Below are 23,959 nucleotides of genomic sequence, written 5' to 3'. Positions count from 1 at the left end.
CACAGCACCACTTCCAGCGTTTTCTGCCCTTAATTGGAGATAAAGAATCACACGGACTTTCCTGCCTGGGTTGGCTTTAAGCTGTGATCCTAAGATCTCAGCCTCCTGAGTAGCTAGGATTATGGATGTAAGCCACCAGCACGTAGCTAGCAGATGCATTTTACAAACATAATTAATGGAGATTCTTCCAGAACGATATACAAAATACATGTTATAAATTAACTATAACATATTTACTGAATAAAAGTTTATAATACTATAGATATAGAGCATTATAAGTTAAGGTAAATATACCCACTCCATCATTTGCCTTTCAAACTGTGTTTAAGAACTTGTCATTCTTTTTTCTTATAATTTGTGCTCACATTAAAAAAAAAAACTTAAAGAACATTCTGATTAATTGAAAGCTATTATCAACTGAGTTATAATTAAGGCTTTAGTATCAATCTTACTGTTTTTCTCTATGTAATTTTAATGTTTAAAAGAAGTAATTCAAGCCCATGACAAAAAAAAAGAAGTTGGCTGGGAAGGTGGCTCAGTGGTAGAGCGCTTGCCTTGCATGCATGAGGCCCTGGGTTCGATTCCTCAGCACCACATAAGCCAAAAAGAAAAATCCGGAAGTGGCTCTGTGGCTCAAGTGGTAGAGCACTAGCCTTGAGCTGAAGAGCTGAGGGACAGCGCCCAGGCCCCAGAGTTCAGACCCCACGACCAGACCAAAAAAAAAGAAGTAACGTATTTTAGTCCCCAACCACAGTTCATTTCCTCACTTTATATGTTATCCACAAAAAAACTATAGACCAGCAGTAAACACTGATGTTTATCTAAATAGTTTTGTATTACTGATAACAAATAAGACAGTCTTATTAGTGCTGATTTGGAAATATTAGAGACTGTTTTTGTTTAGGGTCTTGTTTTCCACAGGGGAGAGGTAAAAGTTTAAATGGTGAGGTAAAGAACAAAAGATGAAGCTTTGGACACACACATGCTTTCTTACTTTTGGTGGGACTTCCGTAGGAGGCTTTTGTTGTCCTTCTGTTGTACATTTTTCTGGTTTCGGTGACAAAGAAGAACATATTTCAAAATCTGTGTGTCCTAAATCCTGTAAATACTGGTAAAGTGGAGAGTTCTGAAAAAGATATAAAATGAAGCAAAAAGTTTTAGAGGCCAAATTCATTACCCTACCTCATAGTCATGACTAACAGGTCCAAATTCTTTAGTTTCTTCTTTGTCAACTGAATGATCTGTTACAAAAAGATGCCATTTTATGCCAAAAAATCAACATTAAAAGAGGAACCCCCAAAAGGAAAAACTCTAAATTAAAGAAATCACATAATTTTTGAGTGAGTACTAGTGAGCAAAATTAGTTTAGGACTATAAATAGATTTAAGTTATTTCTTTGCTCAAAGTTTTGTAGTATTCAAGTAGACAGCTTCAAAACAGTCAATGCTGGCTATAGATACCACCTAAGAGGACTTACAATGAAAAAAGTTAGAACTTGAAGCCCAAGAAAAATGAAGCAATAATTGTATTACATTGTATTTTTATTATATCATACATTCATTAGTACTTTACATACAAAAACATGGCAAGTAAGGGAACATATGGCTAATAAAAGCATTAGAATACATTGGTTAACAACATGAACTTTGAGCTGAGTATGCACACACACACACACACACACACACCACACACACACACACACACACACCACACACACCACACACCCTCCCTCCCTCCCTCCCTCCCTCACTGGAAACCACACTACAGATGCAAAGTAGAGGTTCAAATTCCAACTCTGCTTTTATTAGCTAAGTGGCCTATGGTCAGTTACAATCACTCTGTGCTTTAGCTACCTCCTCTGAAAATAGAGACAATAGTAACATTTAGCTCATAGGATTCTTTTAAGAAATAAAGTAACGTCAAGTCCCTGAATATAGTAAGTACTGAATTTTACCTGCAACTTCTTATAAGCTATGTGGAAAGAGCTCAGGTTTGAGAACAGGGGAGAAAAAAAAATCACCCAATCCAATCATACAGAAACATAGTATTAGTGCTATATGAAAATCTATTGGGAAACTCATATTGGATGAATAGCAAGAATTAATTTTTACATTCAACGTTTTGTAAAGTATAAATTTGGTAGCACTGACTCCATTAAAAAAACAAAACAAAACAAAAAAACACCTCTGAGCCAAGTGCTGGTGGCTCATGCCTGTAATCCTAGCTACTCAGGAGGCTGAGATCTGAGGATCATGGTTCAAAGCCAGCCCAGGTAGGAACTTCAGTGAGACTGATCTCCAATTAACCACCAGAAAACAGGAAGTGGTGCTGTGGTCAAGTGGTAGAGCATTTGCCTTGAGCTGAAGAGCTTAGGGACCGCGTGTAGGCCCAGAGTTCAAGCCCCACAATACTCCCCTTCCCGTAGGCCCAGAGTTCAAGCCCCACAATACTCCCCTTCCCGCCCCCTGCAAAAAACAAACAAACAACTCTCACTCTTTAGGCTGTAGGGTAGGTATTTTAGATAAAACAACAAAACCAGCAACACAGAGCTGTCAACCTAAGTCTCACAGCAAAGAAATTGTCCAAAATTCTGTAGAGTTCATTCAGGAATAGTAAAGGATTGCAGTCTGGATGTTCACATGTCACAGTGGACCAGGTGTACCCCCAGAGGTCCAGGGCAGGGGAATATATTTTAAGGACAAAAAGGAAAAGTTTATGTACGATTTTAAAACAAAATCTAATAATGATCATAGAGGCTGACTGCAGGAGGTAAACTTTGTTCATTGATGGTACTGGCTATTGCTAGCAGAGTCTTAATAAAAGTGGGAAGGCTGGTATGAGAAAATCTTTCAGCAGTCCTTGTTACTGGCATACAGGAGTGAGCAGCCTCCTTCATGGTCTTTCAGGCTCTATTTTGTTAGTGGTTGACAAAAGTGACTGTATTTTGATACTGACAACTTTATACAAAGTATTTTGTGGAAAAATGTAAAGTATCTAACTTGCATCATCTCAATGAAGGTTCACAACGAACTCAAAGGGTGTTCTTAACATTACTATTGTTACTGCTATTCTCATTTCACAGATGAGAACACAGACTCACCCAGGTTGGGAGATAAGAGTGACTCTAACTAAAGTCAGCACTGTGAAATAGTACAATAAACTAAACATAAGGAACAGTCCTCCATTTGTCTAGTGAGAAAAACAGAACCTTAGCCAAGCAAATTAATAACTTTAGGACTATTCTGGATGCTGTGGGAAATGTGGGGAGGTACCAAAACTTGACCTAGGTATTTAGAAAATCCAACCTTGAGTTAGGAAGGGTAGGACTATGCTAGAGTGCTTGGCATGAATTTGTAAGCACAGGAATACAAGGCAAATACCTTCCTATTAAATTCTCTTTAAAGGAAAAAAATTAAAAAGTATGAATGTACTGCTTACCTTCAGTCAGATTTAAAAACAAAAATTTAAGGCAAGGATGGAGACAAGGTATCACTATCTACCCTAGACTGGCCTCAAACTCCGGATCCTACCGCTTCAGCATCCTTGTGCTGGGATTACATGTCCATACCACAGTCACCTATAATGTATGTTCAAATAGTGCCTTGAATTACTCTGCCTGTACTTTCGGGTTGAACTGTGAACCTCACCCTGCTCTATCTCTGTGAGAGCCCCAAAATCCAAACTGTAAGACCCCAAAAGGATTGGGAGTTTGGAATGCCTTCTCCCAATACACTCTCCAAACGCTGAGTTTTCCTAAAGAGGTCTATCAGTCCTGGCTTAATGGGAACTAAGATTGTACCCTAAACTGTGTGGAAGCCTGGGGGTAGACTTAGGTTTATGCAAATTGTAATGTTTACAGTTTGCCCTCCTTCCTTGAATATGAAGATCACCTACCCCTGGTATACAAGAGATTGTCACATGTTAAAGTTTACACCTTACTTCCTTGCAGGAGACCAATAAAAACCGTGGTTAATGGAACCTTGGGATCTGTTGCTGACCAAAGCCTACAGGCCCCTGTCCCCTGAAGCTCAGTTTAACGGCCCAGTCCCCATTATTGTGTTGCTCCCGGTGGCAGCGGATTGGATTAAGGAGCGGGTTGCAACATGTCTCCCTGGCAAAAGAACAAAAATACTAGTTCATTTGTCTGGACTGACCTTTTGAAAAGCTTACTTTTTAAAACACTTGTTTTTTAAGGCAGTAAAATCCTTTCTTCAAACGAGCTCCCATGAGGAAGAATAATAAACAGACAGATCAAAGTGGAATTACTCAACAGTCAGTATCAGCCAACTTTTGTGTAGAAAGTCGCAGAAGGAACACTTTATTTAGGCTTTGCAGGCCACCTGATCTCTTCTGCAACATTCTAGCCCACTGCTGCAGTGTGAAAAGTCAGTCAATAAAAATATAAACATGAGTGTGGTCAGTCTCCCCAAACTTTTATACACAAAGAAATTTGAGCTTCATATAACTTTCAAGTTAGATAACACTATTTTCACATTTATCCAACCTTTTAAAACTGTAAAAACTGTTGTTTGCTCATCAGCGATAAATAGGGCTGAGGAGAGCCTGGAGCAACAGCTTTAGTTTCCTGACTCTTGCTGTAGTTTGCTTTTCATATTAGAAGTTGATGATAACATCAGAAAGGAGAGTAAGGCAAAGTAGTGGAGGGCTAGGTATTTTTCGTTATTATAACTTTTTTTCTTGGTTCAAGCAAAATCAAAGCACACATGTTTCGTTAAGCACTGAACTCAAAACGTAGTTGTAAAGTATCAGAAAATGTTATTGCCGCCAAAAGAAATAGGAGAAAGCGGAGAGGCAGCATGTGGGATCTCCTCCCCAGGAAAGCCTTGTGGTTCACTATTCCTGTAAATTCTAGCTGACAGAAAACACACATCATAACACCAGAAAGAATTTTGCTAAGTGAAAAATTGCCCAGGACCTTCGGTTGTGCTGACATTGTTCTGGAGTCTGCAACACATTTTATAAGAAAAATAAAAATAGACAAGAAACCTCAAATTTTTTGCTGAACAAGAACTTCAAGAAAATGAGTCATTCAAGTCTTATATAATTAATGACACTTCACGCTGTCCCCCACCTCTATGCCTACATTCAGCTATCAGGTACCAATCATTTAGTACAGTGTTTGTTTTGTGCATCATCTGTGATAGATTCTGTAAAAGTGCCAATATCATTACTGCTGGTTTGCATTTCAAAATAAGGATTAGTTAAGAAATGGATGTGATGGATGAAATGTTTTTATTGTTAGCTTTACTCTTCTAAACTGCTTTAAAACACAACAGAGTAAGTTGTGAGCTTTCAGGTCTAGGAATAGAGAATAGGCAAAAGATGACTGAGCAAGGGAATTCACTTAGTAAGTACTTCCCCAGCATCTATGTCCTGGACAACATCTATGCACAGGGGATAAAATGAAACAAAACAGAAGAGATCTTTGCTTAAAAATTTCATCCTGTGGGCTGGGAAGGTGGCTCAGTGGTAGAGTGCTTGCCTTGCATGCATGAGGCCCTGGGTTTGATTCCTCAGCACCACATAAGCAAAAAGAAAAAAGCCGGAAGTGTCGTTGTGGCTCAAGTGGTAGAGCGCTAGCCTTGAGCTGAAGAGCTGAGGGACAGCGTCCAGGCCCAGAGTTCAGGCCCCACGACCGGACCCTCCCTCCCCCAAAAATTTCATCCTGTGACACTTTTGTTAAGATTAGTGTTTTTCATGGGCTGGGAAGGTGGCTCAGTGGTAGAGTGCCTGCCTTGCATGCATGAGGCCCTGGGTTCGATTCCTCAGCACCACATAAGCAGAAAAAGCCCGAAGTGGCACTGTGGCTCAAGTGGTAGTGCTCGCCTTGAGCTGAAGAGCTGAGGGACAATGCCCAGACCCAGAATTCAAGCCCCACGACCGACCAAAAAATAAAAAAAATTAGTGTTTATCAGGTTTTCAACATTATCAAGGATATTCTAGGTAGGCTATGTTAAAAGAAAGGCTTCTCTTGATCTCAGATTCCTTAAATACAAAATAAAACTCATGACTCTTTCTAAGACACAGGCAAAAAGTGGTATGTCAATGTACAGAGATCTGATCCAAGAAGATGAATTCTTTGCAAAGCTATGACACACCATCCCTAAAGCCCTCTGCTAGCAAAGTATCAAATAATGCTCTTCTAACTGTATCTATGAATTTTACATCTATTTATGTAAAGTATCTTTTTGTTGCTTTTGTTGTTTCTTCTGTTTGAGTGGCTAGTCTAATAAGTTAATGTACTATATTCTAATTGTAAAGTATTTTGTTTTGTTTTGTTTTGGTCTGTTGTGGGGCCTGGGTGCTGTCCCTGAGCTCTTTTGCTCAAGGCTAATGCTCTACCACTTTGAGCCACACACTAGTTCCCGTTTTTGAGTAGTTAATTGGAGGTAAGAGTTGCATAGGAACTTTTTTTGCCTTAGCTGGCTTCAAACCACGATCCTTGGATCTCAGCCTCCTGAGTAGCTAGGATTATAGGAGTGAGCCAGCTTTATAAAGTATCTTGAACCTGCCTGTGACCATGCTCTTAATATTATTCTATTTTAGAACATTTTCTAGAATGATTGAGAACCTGATTTAAAATGTTTTTAACAGCAGGCAGTTGTGGTGGCACTAACCTGTAACCTCAGCACTTGTAAGTCTGAGACGGGAAGGGAGGACCAAGACTGAGTGAGGTCTGCCTGGGAAACAAAACAAGAACCTGTCTCAAGAAACAAAAAGAAGGATAGGGGTATGCTCATGTTAGAATGCTTAAGACAAGACCCTGAGCTCAAACCTCAAGCACTACAAAACCAAACAACTGGTGTGAGGTTTAAAAAAAAATGTAGTATGTTAAAATATAAAGTTTTGAGCTAAATCAAATACTATCTTGTCCTATATACACAGCCAAATCCAGCATAGGGCAATTCTGCGGAGCAAATAACCTAGTTTCTTTAACAAAGAAATGACATAAAAAAGGTGGGGAAGATAAAAGCAACAAGCTGACCTTAGCTGTATCTAGTTAAAGCAAATGTAAGACATTTTTTTAAGTATCTAAGGAAATATTACCACAGCCTAGACATTTGATAGTAAGAAATTATTTTTGCTATATTTGATGATTTGATTGGGGTTACTACTATAAGAAGAGTACTTATCTGTTAGCTCTGCATACTGATAACATTTACAAGGTAAAATTAGGTAATGTTTGGAATACTTGAAGATAAAAGGTAGGTGAGGAGACAATTTAGAAACTTATTTAAGCTGCTGAAGCTGAAGCTGGGTGATGGGTACACGGAGCTTTCATTGTATTTTTCTCTTTGGTGGTAGTACTGTTAATGTCTACTGAAAAACAATGGGACAAAAAGCAAATAATAGTAAGATAATACCTTTAAACTGATTTGTTAGCTAATGACTCATGTATCACTAGTATAACCTGTATAAATGACATTTTATGTATTCATATAAAATATTCTGATAATATAGGGCAAGTACACAACTTGAAGACTTCCTGTAACAATGCTCAAGGCCACAAAGGCAATGGTATACTCTAGCAACAGGATTTCCAGCTAGTAGTAGTCTGGAGGTACAAACTAATGTTTCATTACCTGTGAAAGTTTCTCCTCCTCTTCCCCCCCATCCTGAACTATGATTTGAACTCAGGACCTGTGCTTGCTAGGCAGGCACTCTACTGCTGAACCACACCTCCAGCCCTATAATTCACTGTTTTGTTTTGTTTTTGCTCTGTCGTGGGGCTTGAACTCTGGGCTTGGGCGCTGTCTGTGGGCTCTTCAGCTCAAGGCGAGAGCGCTCTACTGCTTGAGCCACAGCGCTACTTCCATCACTGCTTATTTTTAAGAGAGAGTTCCACTTGCCACCCAGGTGCACACCAGAACCATGATCAACCTATTTGAGGCTTCCCATAGTTACTAGGATGACAGGTGCATGCCTCTGTATCCAACTTCCCTCTGTTGAGATGGGACTACAGGACTGGCCTGGAATTGCAGTCCTCCTGCTCTTAATCTCCTACATAGTAAACAATCATGTGCCAGTGTGCTCAGCTACAGGTTAAGGAGTCCTTCCAGCTTTTCTGCATGGACTGAACTTAAACCATAATCTTCCCATTCCCAGGTTTTCAACTAGGATTCTACAAGTGAATCATCAGCATCCAGCTATCTGTCAATTTTAATTGTGTACATTTTCTTTCCACAAATAAACATAAGATATATAGAATTAGAAATACTTGATTATGTGATTTGGGAATCATATTTAAAAAATTGCTATTAGGCAAGATGGTTAACAGCAAAATAGAAACATAAAAATCTATGTAAAACTAAAATAACTGCAGCATTGGTCACACTTAAATGTCTAGTGGATGACTAATATGAACTGTAAATAGACTCAGAAATGTTATTAAATGTTATTAAAGTATTATAAAATTGAATCATCTGACTAGAAGAGGGGCAACTATCATTTATTTATGTATCACTAATCAAACACATATTGAACACCTATAATGTGCCAGGGATTAGAGTAATTTTAGTAATTTTCTGTCAACCTCTTCCTCTTTCTAGGGACATACAAAGAAACAGATAACCTATGTACCTATAAAAGGAAACCAATCCCAACTGCTCAACTTCATGGATTTTTTTTTTTTTTTTGGGTCCAGTCGTGGACCTGAACTCTGGGCCTGGGCACTGTCCCTCAGCTCTTCAGCTCAAGGCTAGTGCTCTACCACTTGAGTCACAGCGCTACTTCCGGCTTTTTTCTTTTTGCTTATGTGGTGCTGAGGAATTGAACCCAGGGCCTCATGCATACAAGGCAAGTACTCTACCACTGAGCCACCTTCCCAGCCCAACTTTATGGATTTTTTAAAAGTGTCTTTCTACCTTTAAATTAAAAAATTAAGCCAAAAGACATACAGTGAAGCTGAGTGCCTATGGCTCATGCCTGTAATCCTAGCTAGTCAGAAGGCTGAGATTTAGAGGATCATGGTTTGAAGCCAGCAAGGACAGAAAAGTCCATGAGACTCCATCTCCAAAATAACAGTAAAAAGCCAGGCTAGACGCATATTTATGTACATATACATATATGTACACACACACACACACACACATATATATACACACACACACATATACACACACAGTCCTGGGGGCTTAAACTCAAAGCTTGGACACTGTCCCTGATGTACCTGAGTTTTTTGCTCAAGGATAGTGCTCTACCACTGGAGCCACAGCTCTTCTTCTGGCTTTTTTGTTGGTTAACTGGAGGTAAGAGTCTCACAGTTTCACTGGCTTCAAACTGTGATCCTCAGATTTCAGCCTCCTGAGTAACTAGAATTATAGGCATGAGTGAGTAGGGCTCTGCTCATTCAGTGTACATTAAACACAAAATTAACAGTAAAACCAGCATACCAACTACCAGCAGACAGCAAAAGGGGGCTCAAGGCACTGGCCTACAAACCTGAAACCAGGCAATGAAATCTGTCCTCCTCCTGGTTCAAAGGACCAAGAATGATTTCCCATTCTCAAGTTACAGAATGCACCAAGTTATTAACAGGATATATATATATATATATATATATATATATATATACATACATACATAATATACTATATATTAAAGCTGTACTAACTACTAATTTCTGCAGAAAAAAGTATTGTACATGGTATAAGTTATCTATTTTTAAAAGTTTCTACCCTGTCATCAGAAGCTTTAAAAGGTCCTATATTCAAAATAAAATCTTTTAGGAAAATAACAAATCTGTAATTAAATGTATTTGATGGGAGACTATGTTCCTAGAAATAATCATTTATTATTTTAAAACATTTAAATACCTTTTACTGTTTACTGTAACTTAAAGCCAAAGGTTTAAACTTGGGTGTGGTAGCATAAACTTGTAATACCAGCTATTTGGGAAGTTAAAGTGGGAGGAATACTTGACAAGTCTAGAGGTTTGAGATCAGCTTGGGCAGCACACGAAGGCCCCTTCTCAAAAAATAAGCAAGTAAAGGAAAAAAAGTCATAGATCTAAATGTGACTATCTCGTACAGAACAGCAGCAAGTCTTCTTTTGGAAATTAACATCAAAAAAGATAAGCACTTGTCAATTGCTATGATTTTTTTATTCATTCTCCATCTGGTTTCAGAATACCAAAAATGAACTGATGAGAAAGACTGTCATTACCAAATTATGCTGTGGAAATTTTCTCAATTTTTAAAGAAGATCACATTTAAAGAGCTAAACTGCCAAAAGTAATGAATTTTTCCAATACTATTAATTATATTAATATACTGAATTTCTATAGAAATCAGTAGATACTCTTTTTCTTAATTCAGTGCACAATCAGAAAGTGTGGTTGGAAATTAACTACTTACTGCCTTTCCTTCCCTTAAGTCTGGAATAATATAATACCATATACCAGTACCCTGAAAAATTAAAGATACTATAAAATAATAGGAAATATGAACAGTTTACTCATTTCAACCTAACTTCCAAAGTAACATTCCAAAAAGACCCAAACCCAAGCATTAGTCTTCAACATCAACAAGGAAAAAATCTAACCATAGCATTAAAAAGAATTAGAAGGGCTCATAAAAATAAGCCCAAACAAAACTACTCACAGACAACATAGTTCTAATTTCTCCTCTAGTAGTCTTGGATGAAAAATTCACTGCCTTTTGTCCATCTTCTCGTTCTGAGCCACACACTTCCTCTGTGGTGAGCCCACTTGTTTCTCTTAAGACTATAGAACAAAATGGCCACTGGACTGGAGGGCGTGCCCATGTCATTACTAAGCATTTTCCTAGCCAAAGCATTCCTTTGGGGGAAAAAAACCCTCAACATGATTGCTTCAGTGTTACTATTACTCAGCAATTGCAAGAAGTAACAGGAACAATGGGGTCTTTAAAAATGCCTTCAATGGAGTGCACATAATACATAATATTACTGTATATTTAAGTTTTTTTTAATAAACCAGTAAAACAGCTAAGACATATTCATATATTTTCCTGATTGTATGCTTCTAATATTTTTGGATGAAATGCATCTTAATCAATTAATCTTACATGCTAGAAACATTAAAAACATTTCAAAGGAATAATTTTTATGGTCTTTCTACCTAATAATATAAACATACTTAAGTACGATAGTATCTAAGCCCAAAAATGAAAATAAAAATCAAACATACTCATCAAAGGACAACTAAGAAATATAATGGGAGAAAACTGACATATGTAGCTTATAGACTACACTTACTAAGAATAAAGGTTAACAGTGAAGTGATCTTAAAAAATAGGAAAGAAGATAGCAATGGTGAACTTAGCTCTCCTGGTTATGATGATGATACTACCTATTTTCAATACTATACTAAATCTGTTTAATTAACTGGTATATAGGCCAGAAGGTAAAGTATATTTGGCAAACAGTTAGGTTGGAGAAGAGGAAACAATAAATATTAAAATCAGGGCTGAAAAGCTGGGTGTGGTAGTTCATGTCTGGGAAGGTGGCTCAGTGGTAGAGCGCTTGCCTTGCATGCCTGAGGCCCTGGGTTTGATTCCTCAGCACCACATAAGCAAAAAGAAAAAAGCCAGAAGTGGCGCTGTGGCTCAAGTGGTAGAGCGCTAGCCTTGAGCTGAAGAGCTGAGGGACAGTGCCCAGGCCCAGAGTTCAGGCCCCACGACAGGTCCCCCCCCCCAAAAAAAAAAAAGTTGAGGCAGGAGGATCCTGAGATTGAGACCAGCCTATCCTACATATGAGATCCTGTCTCAAGAAACAAAACCAAATCTCACTGCACTACATAATGAAAAGCTGTCTCAAAACAAACCACCACCACCACCACCACCACAACCAAAAAAACCCTAGAACACCAAAAACAAAAAGAGCAAAAAGAAAAAGGTTGTATATTAAGAGTCCACATCAATTTTATTTTCTTCCCTATTCCCAAATTTTAAAATGAACAAAACAAAAATAAAGAAAAAACAGAGATAGGAATTTGTGTATTCATACAAGGGAGCTCTTTAATCTCAAAATGATTATTAATAAATTGATTGATTGTTATTATTTCTTAAAAAGGGAGAGTTTAACAAAAGTAAAACAAGAACTGAGCAAGCCATCTATTGAAGTGGAAAAGCCATTTTTATAAGATCTTAAAGTGATATGAAATTAAAGGTTGTGATCAATTTGAAAAATCTCTGTAAGTAGCTATATTCTGTTAACTACAAGAATTATAATGAAGACTTAAAAATAAAAGATGTCCTCAAAAGTATTGTTTCAAGTAATGCATTTGGACTTGCTGATTTGCAGTGAGAATAACAAGAAGTCTCCGTGGATCTTATCAGTAATACTCAAAAAGTCTAGAGTCAATGGAGCTTGGAGCTTTTTCTCCTACATCTTGAAGGCATGATTTGTTTCCAGGAATTTGGGGACTATTTGGTACAGAAGCAGGAAAACTAAAATTAAGTCAGGGTTTCTAACCTAAAAATAGATTGGAAATGAGTAGATTCTCTTCCTATATTTCCTAATTAATGAGGGCCTTGAAGGGCCTAATCTCATTTACTCAACCCAGCAGACAGTTTCAGAGCTCCCAAAATAGATTTAAGAAAAATCTTATACTAAAGAATGATGTGGTATAAAGAAGGATCTTGTTATAATTGGGAACTGAGCTCTAGAGAAATTAAATGATTCATTCAGAATCTCATTGCTCATTAGTCTAAGATGATCTCTTGACCCACACAATTTTTTTTTTAAGACTTTATTGCACCCTGGAGGCCACTGCACACACAATCCTTTTTTTTTTTTTTTTTTTGGTCGGTGGTGGGGCCTGAACTCTGGGCCTGGGCACTGTCCCTCAGCTCTTCAGCTCAAAGCTAGTGTTCTACCACTTGATCCACAGTGCCACTTCTGGCTTTTTCTGCTCATGTGGTGCTTATGTAGGGCCTCATGCACGCAAGGCAAGCACTCTACCACTGAGCCACCTGCCCAGCCCCCACACAATCCTTTTAAACAGTGAAAAGTTTGTATAAAACTGCAAAGTATGTAAGATAGGCAAAAAGCAGATATATTAGCACATGTTACAGTCTTAGCACTTGGGAAACTGAGGAGAATCACTTGAGTCCAGGAGTGCCAAAGCCAGCCTACAAGCAACATTGCAAGAACCTGACTTCAGAAAAAAGAGTTTAGCATCGTTTGTATCAAGGTTTGAGACGAGGCTGGGAAGGTGGCTCAGCGGTAGAATGCTTGCCTTGCATACATGAGGACCTGGGTTCAATTCCTCAGCACCACATAAGCAGGAAAAAGCCAGAAGTGGTGCTGTGGCTCAAGTGGTAGAGTGTTAACCTTGAGCTGAAGAGCTGAGGGACAGTGCCCAGGCTCAGAGTTCAGACCCTACAACCAACAACAAAACAAAACAAAAAGCTTGAGACAAAGGGGTTTGCATTTCAGTAAGTGCAACATGAATACACAAAGGGGATGGGTGCTAGGAATACAGATCAATGATAAGAGCTTCTGCCTTGCATGTAGGAGGCTCTGTGCTCCTTCTTAGGGGAATAAACCAAAACAAACTGCAAAAGAGAGACCTATTTATTATTTTTGCAAATGCAAAATGTTTTAAAAGAAAAAAAATTAAAATCTATATTGGAGCCATGAGACTGTATGAAGAAACCAGCAGAAATAATATAAACAAGGAAAAAGCAGACTTGTTCCTCAAGAATCATTTTTATTATTCACATTAAATACTTGGTTTCTTCTGACATATTTGGTGATAAACTTTGGTGATAAAACTTTGCTTTTAATGAGCAATCTTTTATGTCAGTTAAATTAAAATTTATTAATAAATATTCTTTTACAGATACTGATAAAAATATGAATTTTGCTATGCTTCTAATCTCAGTTACAAGATAGGACTAGATTATTTTAAATAATCTACTAACTGAAACAGAAGATCCACTACTAAATAGGACTAGAATATTTTAAATAATCTACTAACTGAAATAGAAGATACACTTTAAGGGAAAAAATTCATAAATTTCCTATGTATAATTATTCCAGATAGCAAATTCCATCATCAAAATAGCAAATATCATCCACATGTAGAATCACTGACAAAAGCAGTTTCCTTCCATTAGCCAAATCAATAATGCAAGTAGGAAAGAATCTACAACTAACACTTAGGAAAATGCCTTGTTGTTTAGAGATGTATATTCATCTTAAAGAATACAAAGAAAAGAAGACTGATGTAACAGTTCCCAACCCAGAAGTCAGAAAATGAGAGGACTGTGGTTTGAGGCCAGCAAAATGTGAGAGTCCCATCTCAACAACAACAACAAAGCTGGGCATGATGGTACACACTTTTATTTCTCATTATGCAGGAGATATAAGGAGTATCATGGTCCATGGGTTGGACAAAAAAAACCTGAGACCATACCTCAAAAATAAATAAAAAGGGCTTTGGGGGCATGGATCAAATGGTAGGGCACCTAGCAAGCATGAGGCCCTGAGTTCAATCTCCAGTATTACCAACTACTATTTTTTTTTTTTTTTGTCATTTTGTGGGGCTTGAACTCTGGGCCTGGGTGCTGTGCCTGAGCTCTTCAGCTTAAGTGCTGAGCCACAGCACCACTTTTGGTATTCTAGTAGTTAATTGGAGCCTGGCTTTGAACTGTGATCCTCAGATCTCAGCCTTGTGAGCAGCTCAGATATGAGCCACCAGAGCCCAGAATCAATTTTTTTCTTTTCTTTTTTTAATGCAAAGAAAAGAAAATTTAAGGGCTGGGAAAGTGGCTCAGTGGTAGAGTGCTTGCCTTGCATACATGAGGCCCTGGGTTCGATTCCTCAGCACCACATAAGCAAAAAGAAAAAAAAAAAAAAAAAAGAAAAGAAAATTTAAGCAAGAAAGGAATTTCATATTTTTACAGTATTCTAAATGTGAGAGATAGTGTGAGAGTCATTTCTTTATTTAATTGAAAAGCTGAATATTGCCAACAAAGTGAACATTTGTGAACATTCAACAATTTATAAGAAATAGGTAGAATGTGGAAGAGAAAAGATCATGATAAAAGAAGCAAAAATCATCTTTCCAGCCAGAATCAAAGGAAAAGAAGGAGAATGAATGCAAAGAAACACCAAAAAGTGACAGAGAATAAAATTAGAAGCAGACATCTGAGGAGACTGTAAGACATCTTTCAAACTAGGCATGGTGACAGACACCTGTAATCTTAGCAATGGGAAGGTTGGGGCGGGAAAATCATAAATTTGAGGGCAGCCTGGACTACATGAGGGACTTTGTCTCAAAAAAAAAAAAAAACCAAAAAAAACCCCAAAAGCAGTTCCTTTCAACCAAGAACTTAGTCTAAGCATAAAGGGCCTCAAATAATGTAGAGGGAGAAATATGGTCCCCCAGATAAAAAGGCTGTATTTTCACTGTGTACAAAGGCTCATGCCTATAATCCTAGGTACTCAGGAAGTGGAAATCAAGAGGATTACAGTTTGAGGACAGTCTGGGCAAAAAGTCTGTGAGACCCACAGGGTGTGGTATTAGTAGGAAGCTAAGGAAACACTAACAGGAGTGTGGTTCTAGAAGAGCCTAGGCACAAAAGTTTGAGAGACCCATTTCAACAGAAGACAGGAAGTATGATGATATGTACCTGTCATCCCGGCTGCAGTAGGAAGTATAACATGGGAGGACTGAAGGCCAAGTGTATACTCCGGGAAAAGGAAGACCAACTGAAAATAACTAGTGCAAAATGAGCTAGATACATGGCTTCGCAGTCAAATGCTTGCCTTGGAAGTGTGAGGATTTGAGTTCAAACCCCAGTACTGCTAAATAGTCTTATTTCTAGATATTTTCACCCTTAGAAAGGATTTAATAGAGAATAGAATGACTTAAAGTTCCACAAATACGGGGCTGGGAAGTTGGCTCAGTGGTAGAGCGCTTGCCTTGCATGCCTGAGGCCCTGGGTTCGATTCCTCAGCACCACATAAGCAAAGCCGGAAGTGGTGCTGTGGCTCAAGTGGTAGAGCGCTAGCCTTGAGCTGAAGAGCTGAGGGACAGCGCCCAGGCCCAGAGTTCAGGCCCCACGACCGGACCCAAAAAAAAAAAAAAAAAGTTCCACAAATACCTTAGAATGAAAAAGTAACAGAACTTTAACACCTTTGTAAAGTGACTGGGGAACTCAAATTCTCAAAACATCTTAGTGATACAATAACAAAGCAACAATTTTGGTATTTCATTAGTTATTTTGCTTAATACTCATGCTAGATATGGTGTCTGTCCATGATTTTCTAACTCCTGTCCTGTTGCTTTTAGCCAGAGAGATGTTCAACACTTTCTGTCATTAGAGTAGGGGAGTTGTAAAAGATTAGCTTAAGGAGTATGAATCAGCCTACAATATAATGAAATTATTAGGAATAATGACCAAACGATGAATTGAAGGTAGTCAGAGTCTAGGGCAAGAACTAGGAAACTGGCTTGAGTACCTCCAACATAAATGAGCCTGACTTTGGATTAGTATCAGAAGCAGGTAAGATAAATTTGACATTTCCCTAATTGCCTTACAACTAAAGTTTTGGTGTGGGCTAGTCAAGTAGTATCTTCGGTTAGGTATACCTGTGAGGGATTTTTAACAAATAGAGACCATTTTGTGCTCCTGGTCTCTGTTTCTTTTCTCCCCCCCCCCCATCACTGTGGTTTTTTGGCATTATAACCTTAATAGAGCTTGATCCTCTCAACTTTTCAACAATAATCTAATCACTAATCCCCCTCCCCCCTCAATAAATCTGTTCTGTTTCTGGGAGGTAGAAACGTTTCTGTTTTCTGCATTAGGGTGTATGGTTGTATTAATATTTAGTGTCTATAAATAGGGCTGATTTAGCAAAACTTGATGTTTGTTGCACTGGCTGTGTAGTCAAGTAATATTTCTCAAGCCAACGGAAAACAATAAAGCGACGAGGGGCTAGCTAGAGTAGGAATTATTACCTTCCATGAGCCAAAGATCAAAGGAAAGAAGTAGTTTTACTGAACCTTATTAGAGTTGAAGCAAAAAAGAAAATATCTCAATGAAAGTTCTTGCTTTACCTAGAGGAAAGTAGCCACATTTAGAATGGGAAGAAACAATCAGGATAAACACCCAGATGAATCTGAGGCATACACGCAGAAAAACATTGCCAATAATAACACCAATCTCTCACTCATATACCAGGTTATTAAATAAGACATGGACTAAAGAAGAAATCAAAATGGAACTCAGAAAACTGCAAGACAAATACATTCCAGAGTTCATAGCTAGGATTACAGGCATGAGCACGCACACACGCACACACACACACACACACACACACACACACACACACACACGAACTGTGATCCTCAGATCTCAGCCTCCAGAATAGCTAGGATTACAGGCATGAGCACACACACACACACACACACACACACACACACACACACACATGAACTGTGATCCTCAGCTCTCAGCCTCTAGCTAGGATTACAGGCATGAGCCACCAGTGCCCAGCTCATTTATACTTTTATAAATTATTGTCAGTATTTAAGTTCTTAAGTCATGAAGCTAGAGAAAAACACAGCTAAATAAACACAAAAGAAGAAATACATAAAAGTAGAAAAATTCAAAAGTTAAAAACCATGGAGCTAATAAAATCAATTATTTATCTGGTAAATTGAAAGTCTGGACAAATCTATACAAGATTAAAAAAAAAGATAATAATAAAAAGGCACAAGCCAGGCACCTGTGGCTCAAGCCTATAATCTAGCTAGCTACTTAACAGGCTAAGATCTGAGGTTTGTGATTTGAAGCCAGCCTGGGCAGATAATCCAAGAGACTCTTATCTCTTATTAACCAGCATAAAGCAAGAAACAGAGGTGTGCCTCTGGTGATAGAGTAGTAGCCTTGAACAAAAAAACCAAGCTACAGCATGAGGCTTTGAATTTAAGTTTCCATACTGACACCAAAACAAACAACACTCCCAAACTAAGAAAGCACAAATACATGCAGTATGTAATCAGATCTAATCAATGAGACTAAAAACTAAGAGGCCACTAAGAACAGTTTATGCAAATAATTTTGAAAACCTAGACAGAGAATAATATAGGAAATATTTATTGAATGCTTATAATGTGCTATTTGTCTGAGTAATGTATTTATATTAAATTATTTAATAGTCACAACTACTGAGATACTGGTATGTCTACTTACAAATTAAAAAACCTAAAAAAAAATAACACAAGTTAAAAAATCTGAAGCGTAGAAAAATTATGTAACTCACCCAAAGTCACATTAATACATAGTTAAGCTAGGGTTTCTTATATGGTCCAGCTCCAGAGCCCATGCTGCTTTTCAGAATAAAAAAAAATTTAGAGGGGCTGGGAATATGTTTTAGTGTAGAGTGCTGGCCTAGCATGTATGAAACCCCTGGGTTCGATTCCTGTGTACCACATAAACAGAAAAAGCCAAAAGTGGTGCTGTGGCTCAAATGGTAGAGTGCTAGCCTTGAGCAAAAGAAGCTCAAAGACAGTGCCCAGGCCCTGACTGGCAAAAAAACAAAAAACAAAACCCAAACCCAAACCCAAACCCCCCACAAAAACCACCACCACCAACAAAAACCCATACAACATAGAGTTAAGGACAGCTATCTTTCAGTGGTGGGAAAATGTGTAATTTTAATTTTCAGTTTTATTTTTCATAATAAAATGTTTTTGATCACTCAGTACTGTTATATTTAGAATCAAAGAAAATAACAAAATACAAACACCCAATTTCCCTTATCCTAAAATTCTGAGCAATCTAGAATTGTTTCTCTTTTAACTTCCATATTCAATCTGTAACCATTTCCTTGATTTTACCTTAGAAATGTCTGTTCAAATTATTATTTCATTAATTTTTCTCTTATTTCCACAATTCAGGTCCTTGTTTTTTCTAATGAACTGCTGACATCCAGGCTATTACAGCAAAATGATCACAATTTTCCCCCACTAATTCTATGCTGAGTCTCTTTACATGGCGACCATCCACACTCCAGCCCCTAAAGATGCACACCAGGTACACTCTCATTTCCTATTCTTGGCATACTCAAAGCTCTTGTTCTCTAATACATTTCCCCCTTCCATCTTTCCATTTGGATTTATAGATATCATTTATTGGGTATAGCCTTTGAAGGTGGCAAGAACAGTCTTTTCCAAATTATGTATTTCAACACTTAATGTTCTGTACTGAAAAGTACCTCCCTATCCTGTTGTATAGCATGAGACATTTCTATTACAATTTTTTGAAATCTAGCTGGATTAAAGTATCACATATACAACACACACAATACATGCAATACCAATCTACCTACCTACGTACACGCATGCGTACATACATACATGGGTGTGAGTTTGGAACTGTCTGCTGAGGAGAAAATGGCATAAAAAAACACTTGATTTTTTTTTTTATTCAAGATGGCAGAGAACGTCTTAAAATAGTCCTACACAAAAGCACCCTTACCCAGAGCTTTGATTCAGAAGTGACTACACCTAGTGCAAGAGCAAAGGACAAAAGGGTACAAGCTAGATCCAAGGATGCCCGGGTCCTAACCATCCATATCCGAAATCACACTTATGGACTTTACACTCCGTTACAAAACTGGCACACCTGCTGCCTTCATTCCAAAGACCACGCCTTGACGACGACGGTGACCTCTCCTCACACACCCCCAAAAAACCGAGGACGAAATCGAGGAAGGCTAAATTGAACTAAGGGAGTATCTAGAACGCACGTTCCGGCCCCGCCCCAGAGAGATGCATTCTCGGGGTACAGCCATCCCAGCGCAGGCATGGACGGGGCTCCCGCCCAAAGGCCGGGCCACCAAGCCACCAGTGGGAATTCGGGGCGGGCCTCGGGCAGAGGCAGGCAGCGGCCGGCAGCGGCCCAGACCCCTCAGCATACACCTGTCAGGCGGCAGCCAACATTAGGCCCGGAAATCACGGGAGGTTCGGTGGATCAGGCCCGCGCATCAGCCAGTGCCCTAACCCAGCCAACTCGCCTTCCGTGGTGTCCTTTATTACAGACAAAGGCGATCCACACTCACCGCCATTTTTCCCCTTACCTCAAAAACCACCTCTTCGTCGAACTCCGGTGTCATCCTTCTCCGCCATGCCACCCGCCTCGGCACGATGGGAAATGAAGGCAGGAGGGCAGGCGGCACCAAGATTTCGCCTTCGGTGGGTCCCACGGTTCTTAGCAACTACAACTCCCGGCATGCCTGGAGGCCCACGCCCCTTTCCCATCTGTTTATTGGAGCAGAAGGTGAGGTGGCGGCAGCCGGGGGGCGGGGATAGGAGGCAACTCTCGTCTTCTGATTGGAGGAGGCGAAGGCTTTTGTCTGCCTTTTTCGGCCGCGACTAGTAGGGGGCGCCCCAAGCACAGGTTTGTATTTCACTTTATTTATTTATATTTACTCATTTACCATTTATTTATTTATTTATTTCTTGTGAGGAGGAGCTGGAGCGGTGCGCGCTCTGGGCGAAGCGGCGGCGAAGTGAGCTCGCGGCCGCGCGCCCGGCGGTGGGACCTGAGCTCAGCCGGGCGGCGCTCGTGCTCGTCCGCCTGCGGGGTTTGGAGACTCCCACCCGGGGAGCGCGGCTGGGTCGCCGGAGCCGGCTGCGTCCTTTGTGCGGCGCTCCGGCGGCGCAGCTGCGGGACGGGGACGGCATGTGGACGCCGTGGGGGTTTCTCTCCAATGCCCAAACTCTGGAAAGAGCGCTCTGCGAGGCGAGCATGGTGTGAGGGGCGCGCGCCGGGGACGCGCACCACACGGGGCAGTCATGACTTCGGCCGCCGCGGGTAAGGGGTCGCGCTTCGGACCGCGTCGGGAAAGTCGGTGGCGAGCGCGGAGGGGGGCTGGGGCTCGGGAGCAACTTTCTTTTCGGGGAGAGGGTGGGCGCCCCATCTTTCCCCAGCACCTCGACAGAGCCGATGGGCTTTGCTGCTGGACGTTCTTCTCCGTGTTGGAGGTCTGGGGACCTCCCTTCCAAGGGGAGAATCCTGGGCTGTGGGGAGCGGGTGGGGCGCTTTCCTGCAGGTAAAGAAAGGCACGAGTAGAAAAAACCAACCCCCCCCCCTCCGCAAAACACACTTGGTTCCTCTCCTACTGTGAGAGCGACTTGGCGGCCGCGCGCGCGGACAGCGGAGACTCCCGGGCTAAGAAATCATTTATTCTAGGACCGGGCAGTGTTGTGGCCCGAGCGGCACCCGCAGGGTCTTTCTACCGTGGCCCGCAACGCTCCCCGCCGTGAAAAGGGGTGTGAACATTGCTATTCCGAACATTGTTACCTGAGTCGTGCAGGGGTAGGGTTTTTGTTTTGTTGTTTTTTGTTTTTGCTCGTCTACACCCAATCCCACTCCCTGCCCCCTTTTCAGCTTCTACCTGACTAGTGGAAACAAAGCCTTATTTTCCATCTGGCTACGATAGACATCTTCCTCATCCAAATGACCAAGCCTCTAACTTACTACTTTGGTGTCGGTTTTTGAGCAAGTCTAGTGTGGTGGAATGTTCTTAGGGAACGAGTTTTGCTTTCTAAAATTATCCAAGTTATAGGCACTTCCTAAGGATATAAGTTACATGTTAAACCAGAACTTAACAATATATCGTTTTTGAATGGCTTTTTTTTGGGGGGGGGTGGAGGGGGGCAGGTTGAAAGAAATGTTGATTCGAAAATTTCTGGTAAAATAGTTTAAAGCATTTCCTCCAAGTTGCACTTGTAGTCAGCCTGTAAAATATGAGACTACATTTTCCTTGCTTTTCTTGATGTTTGTTTAAAATTTCTGCAAGTCGAAACTGTCAAAAAGTAAGCACTCTGAATGTTCTGAGTATTATTTCTAAAGTTTCAGTGTTACTCAGAGGTTGCATTGCTAAGGATAAGCAGATCACAAGTTATCAGGCAAGAAGTTAGCCAAGAGAAATCAGAAAGCAAGAAGTGATACTTTCCTGTAGAGATGGTGTGGGTCTTTTTTTTTTTTTTTTTTGTCGGTCGTGGGGCTTGAACTCTGGGCCTGGGCGCTATCCCTCAGCTCTTCAGGTCAAGGCTAGCGCTCTACCACTTGAGCTACAGCGCCACTTCCGGTTTTCTAGTGGTTTATTGGAGATAGGAGTCTCACAGTCTCTCCTGCCCGGGCTGGCTTTGAACCGCGATCCTCAGATCTCAGCCTCCTGAGTAGCTAGGATTACAGGCGTGAGCCACCAGCGCCCGGCGGGTCTTTTCTTTTTGAAGTTATGTGTATGTATTTGATAGACGTCATCATGCACTATTGTAGTTATTTTCAAACTCTTTTCTTCACTACAGGGAGGCTTTCCACTTGCATAATGAATTATTTTCATATTTCATTATTTTCATCCTAAGTTTCTGTGCCTCATCGTTCACATTTTCTTTGTTACTGAACCAATATAATAATTTAAAATGAAATTAGAAATTTTAAAGTCTTTTTAGTCAATTATTATAGTTCTTCCCTTCTTTAGGTGTTAGATGTACTTAAACTATCCATACTTCATATGGAGCATTCAGTTCTAGCCTTAACACTTTATGATGGACAGGTTACAGAAGCATATATGTAAACTTGACTGTTTGGGCCCAGGCTGCAAGCTTATGATTCATTCAGATTACCATAGAATAATGTAAGCTATTTTATATTTTATCAACTTTACAATTTAAAAAATCCACAGACATTTTTGTGGTGTTTAAAAGAAGGACATTTCCTGTGTCTAGCTAAGTTTTTTTTTTTTTAAAGGCATGCCTTCCAGAAAGCTTTAACTACTTTTTTGCTCTCCTATCTGATAAAATGTATTATAATTCTTTCTGTGTCCAAATGGGGAATATGGAAGGGGAGTGGTGTTTTACTTCCACCCTATTTCTATAAACCTATATATACCTTGTTCTTACAAGTTATCTATGATTAAATTTTGGTATAATAGTCCAATTTATTAAAATGGTGGGGAAAGGTATTTACAGTTGAGGAAGGAGATGTTTAAGTGTCATCTATTATGTTTGGGAAAGTTGCTTTAATGTAAGAAAATAAGAAGAATGTTGTAGAACATCTAAGTTATATCATTCCTGCAGAAGAGCTTGCTTTTTTTCCTTCCTCTGACTCTGAATGGGGCTCATAGTAGAGACTTAAGAATGATTCAAGTAGTACATGAAAAAGAAGTGATAATTATAGGACAGAATTTGAATTTGTGTGTGTAAGTGTGTTCCTGTACAGGTCACTTCCTCATTAGTGTCTGTGCTTTGCTTTTTGGCTGGTCCAACAGCCAAGAGGGTGTACATGTGAACCACAACCATCTGTGTGTAACAGATGACAAGTATGTTTATAATAGTAAAATGGTATGAGTGAGTACTTTACTTTCTTACCTTAAATTTCCCTGTGGCCAAACAGCTGTATAAACAAAAGATTTGCTACATTCCTGTAAAGACCTTATGAGTATGACTGTTGATACAGTTTAAGATCCAAAGGTGCTGGAATCATTTCCCAACAGCTTCCATGTACATCAAGAATTTAATATTGACGACCATAATATAATGGCTCCTGCTATTTGGATGTTGTGTCTCTTGCAAAGTAGAGCCATTAAAAACTAATGATAATGAAAAAGGATAGAAATTGCTGTAGTAGTAACTTGATAAACACTTGTTCTATTAGTCACTAAGTATATGTAAATATTAGAATAATATCATTACATAGTTTATCAAATGTTCATTAATATTTAATCCTTTTAAAATTGATTCTATTTCCTTTCTAAAATATTACTTGATATTCAATTGAATATTGAATTTTTAAAAAAGAAATTTTTGGTCACTAAGACATGAATATGTGTATATGATAGATGACTCTATGTGTGTGTGCGTGTGTGCGTGCGTGCGTGCGTGCGTCCGTGTGTGTGTGTGTGTGTGTGTGTGTGTGTGTGTTGGTCCTGGGGC

At 39.5% G+C, this 23,959-nt stretch overlaps 2 protein-coding genes across 2 annotated transcripts in view; one reads left to right on the top strand and one right to left on the bottom strand.

Annotated features, from left to right (window-relative positions):
• Positions 1-20,207, bottom strand: part of Vezt (vezatin, adherens junctions transmembrane protein) — a 67,413-nt gene extending 47,206 nt beyond the window's left edge. The window contains exons 1-2 of the mRNA XM_013018923.1: positions 20,098-20,207; positions 995-1,126 (exon numbers count right to left, since the gene is read on the bottom strand). Of these exons, the coding sequence (XP_012874377.1) occupies positions 995-1,126; positions 20,098-20,133 (168 nt within the window). The 5' untranslated portion in view covers positions 20,134-20,207. The remainder of the gene's footprint in view (positions 1-994; positions 1,127-20,097) is intronic.
• A 397-nt stretch (positions 20,208-20,604) lies between these two features.
• Positions 20,605-23,959, top strand: part of Fgd6 (FYVE, RhoGEF and PH domain containing 6) — a 107,805-nt gene continuing 104,450 nt past the window's right edge. The window contains exon 1 of the mRNA XM_013018911.1: positions 20,605-20,834. Within this exon, the coding sequence (XP_012874365.1) occupies positions 20,816-20,834 (19 nt within the window). The 5' untranslated portion in view covers positions 20,605-20,815. The remainder of the gene's footprint in view (positions 20,835-23,959) is intronic.

This window comes from Dipodomys ordii, unplaced genomic scaffold, assembly GCF_000151885.1.
Source record: "Dipodomys ordii isolate 6190 unplaced genomic scaffold, Dord_2.0 Scaffold3, whole genome shotgun sequence".
NCBI classification, from domain to species: Eukaryota; Metazoa; Chordata; class Mammalia; order Rodentia; family Heteromyidae; genus Dipodomys; species Dipodomys ordii.
The sequence above is the reverse complement of the archived record's forward strand: the minus strand, read 5'-3'. Positions and strand labels throughout refer to the sequence as shown.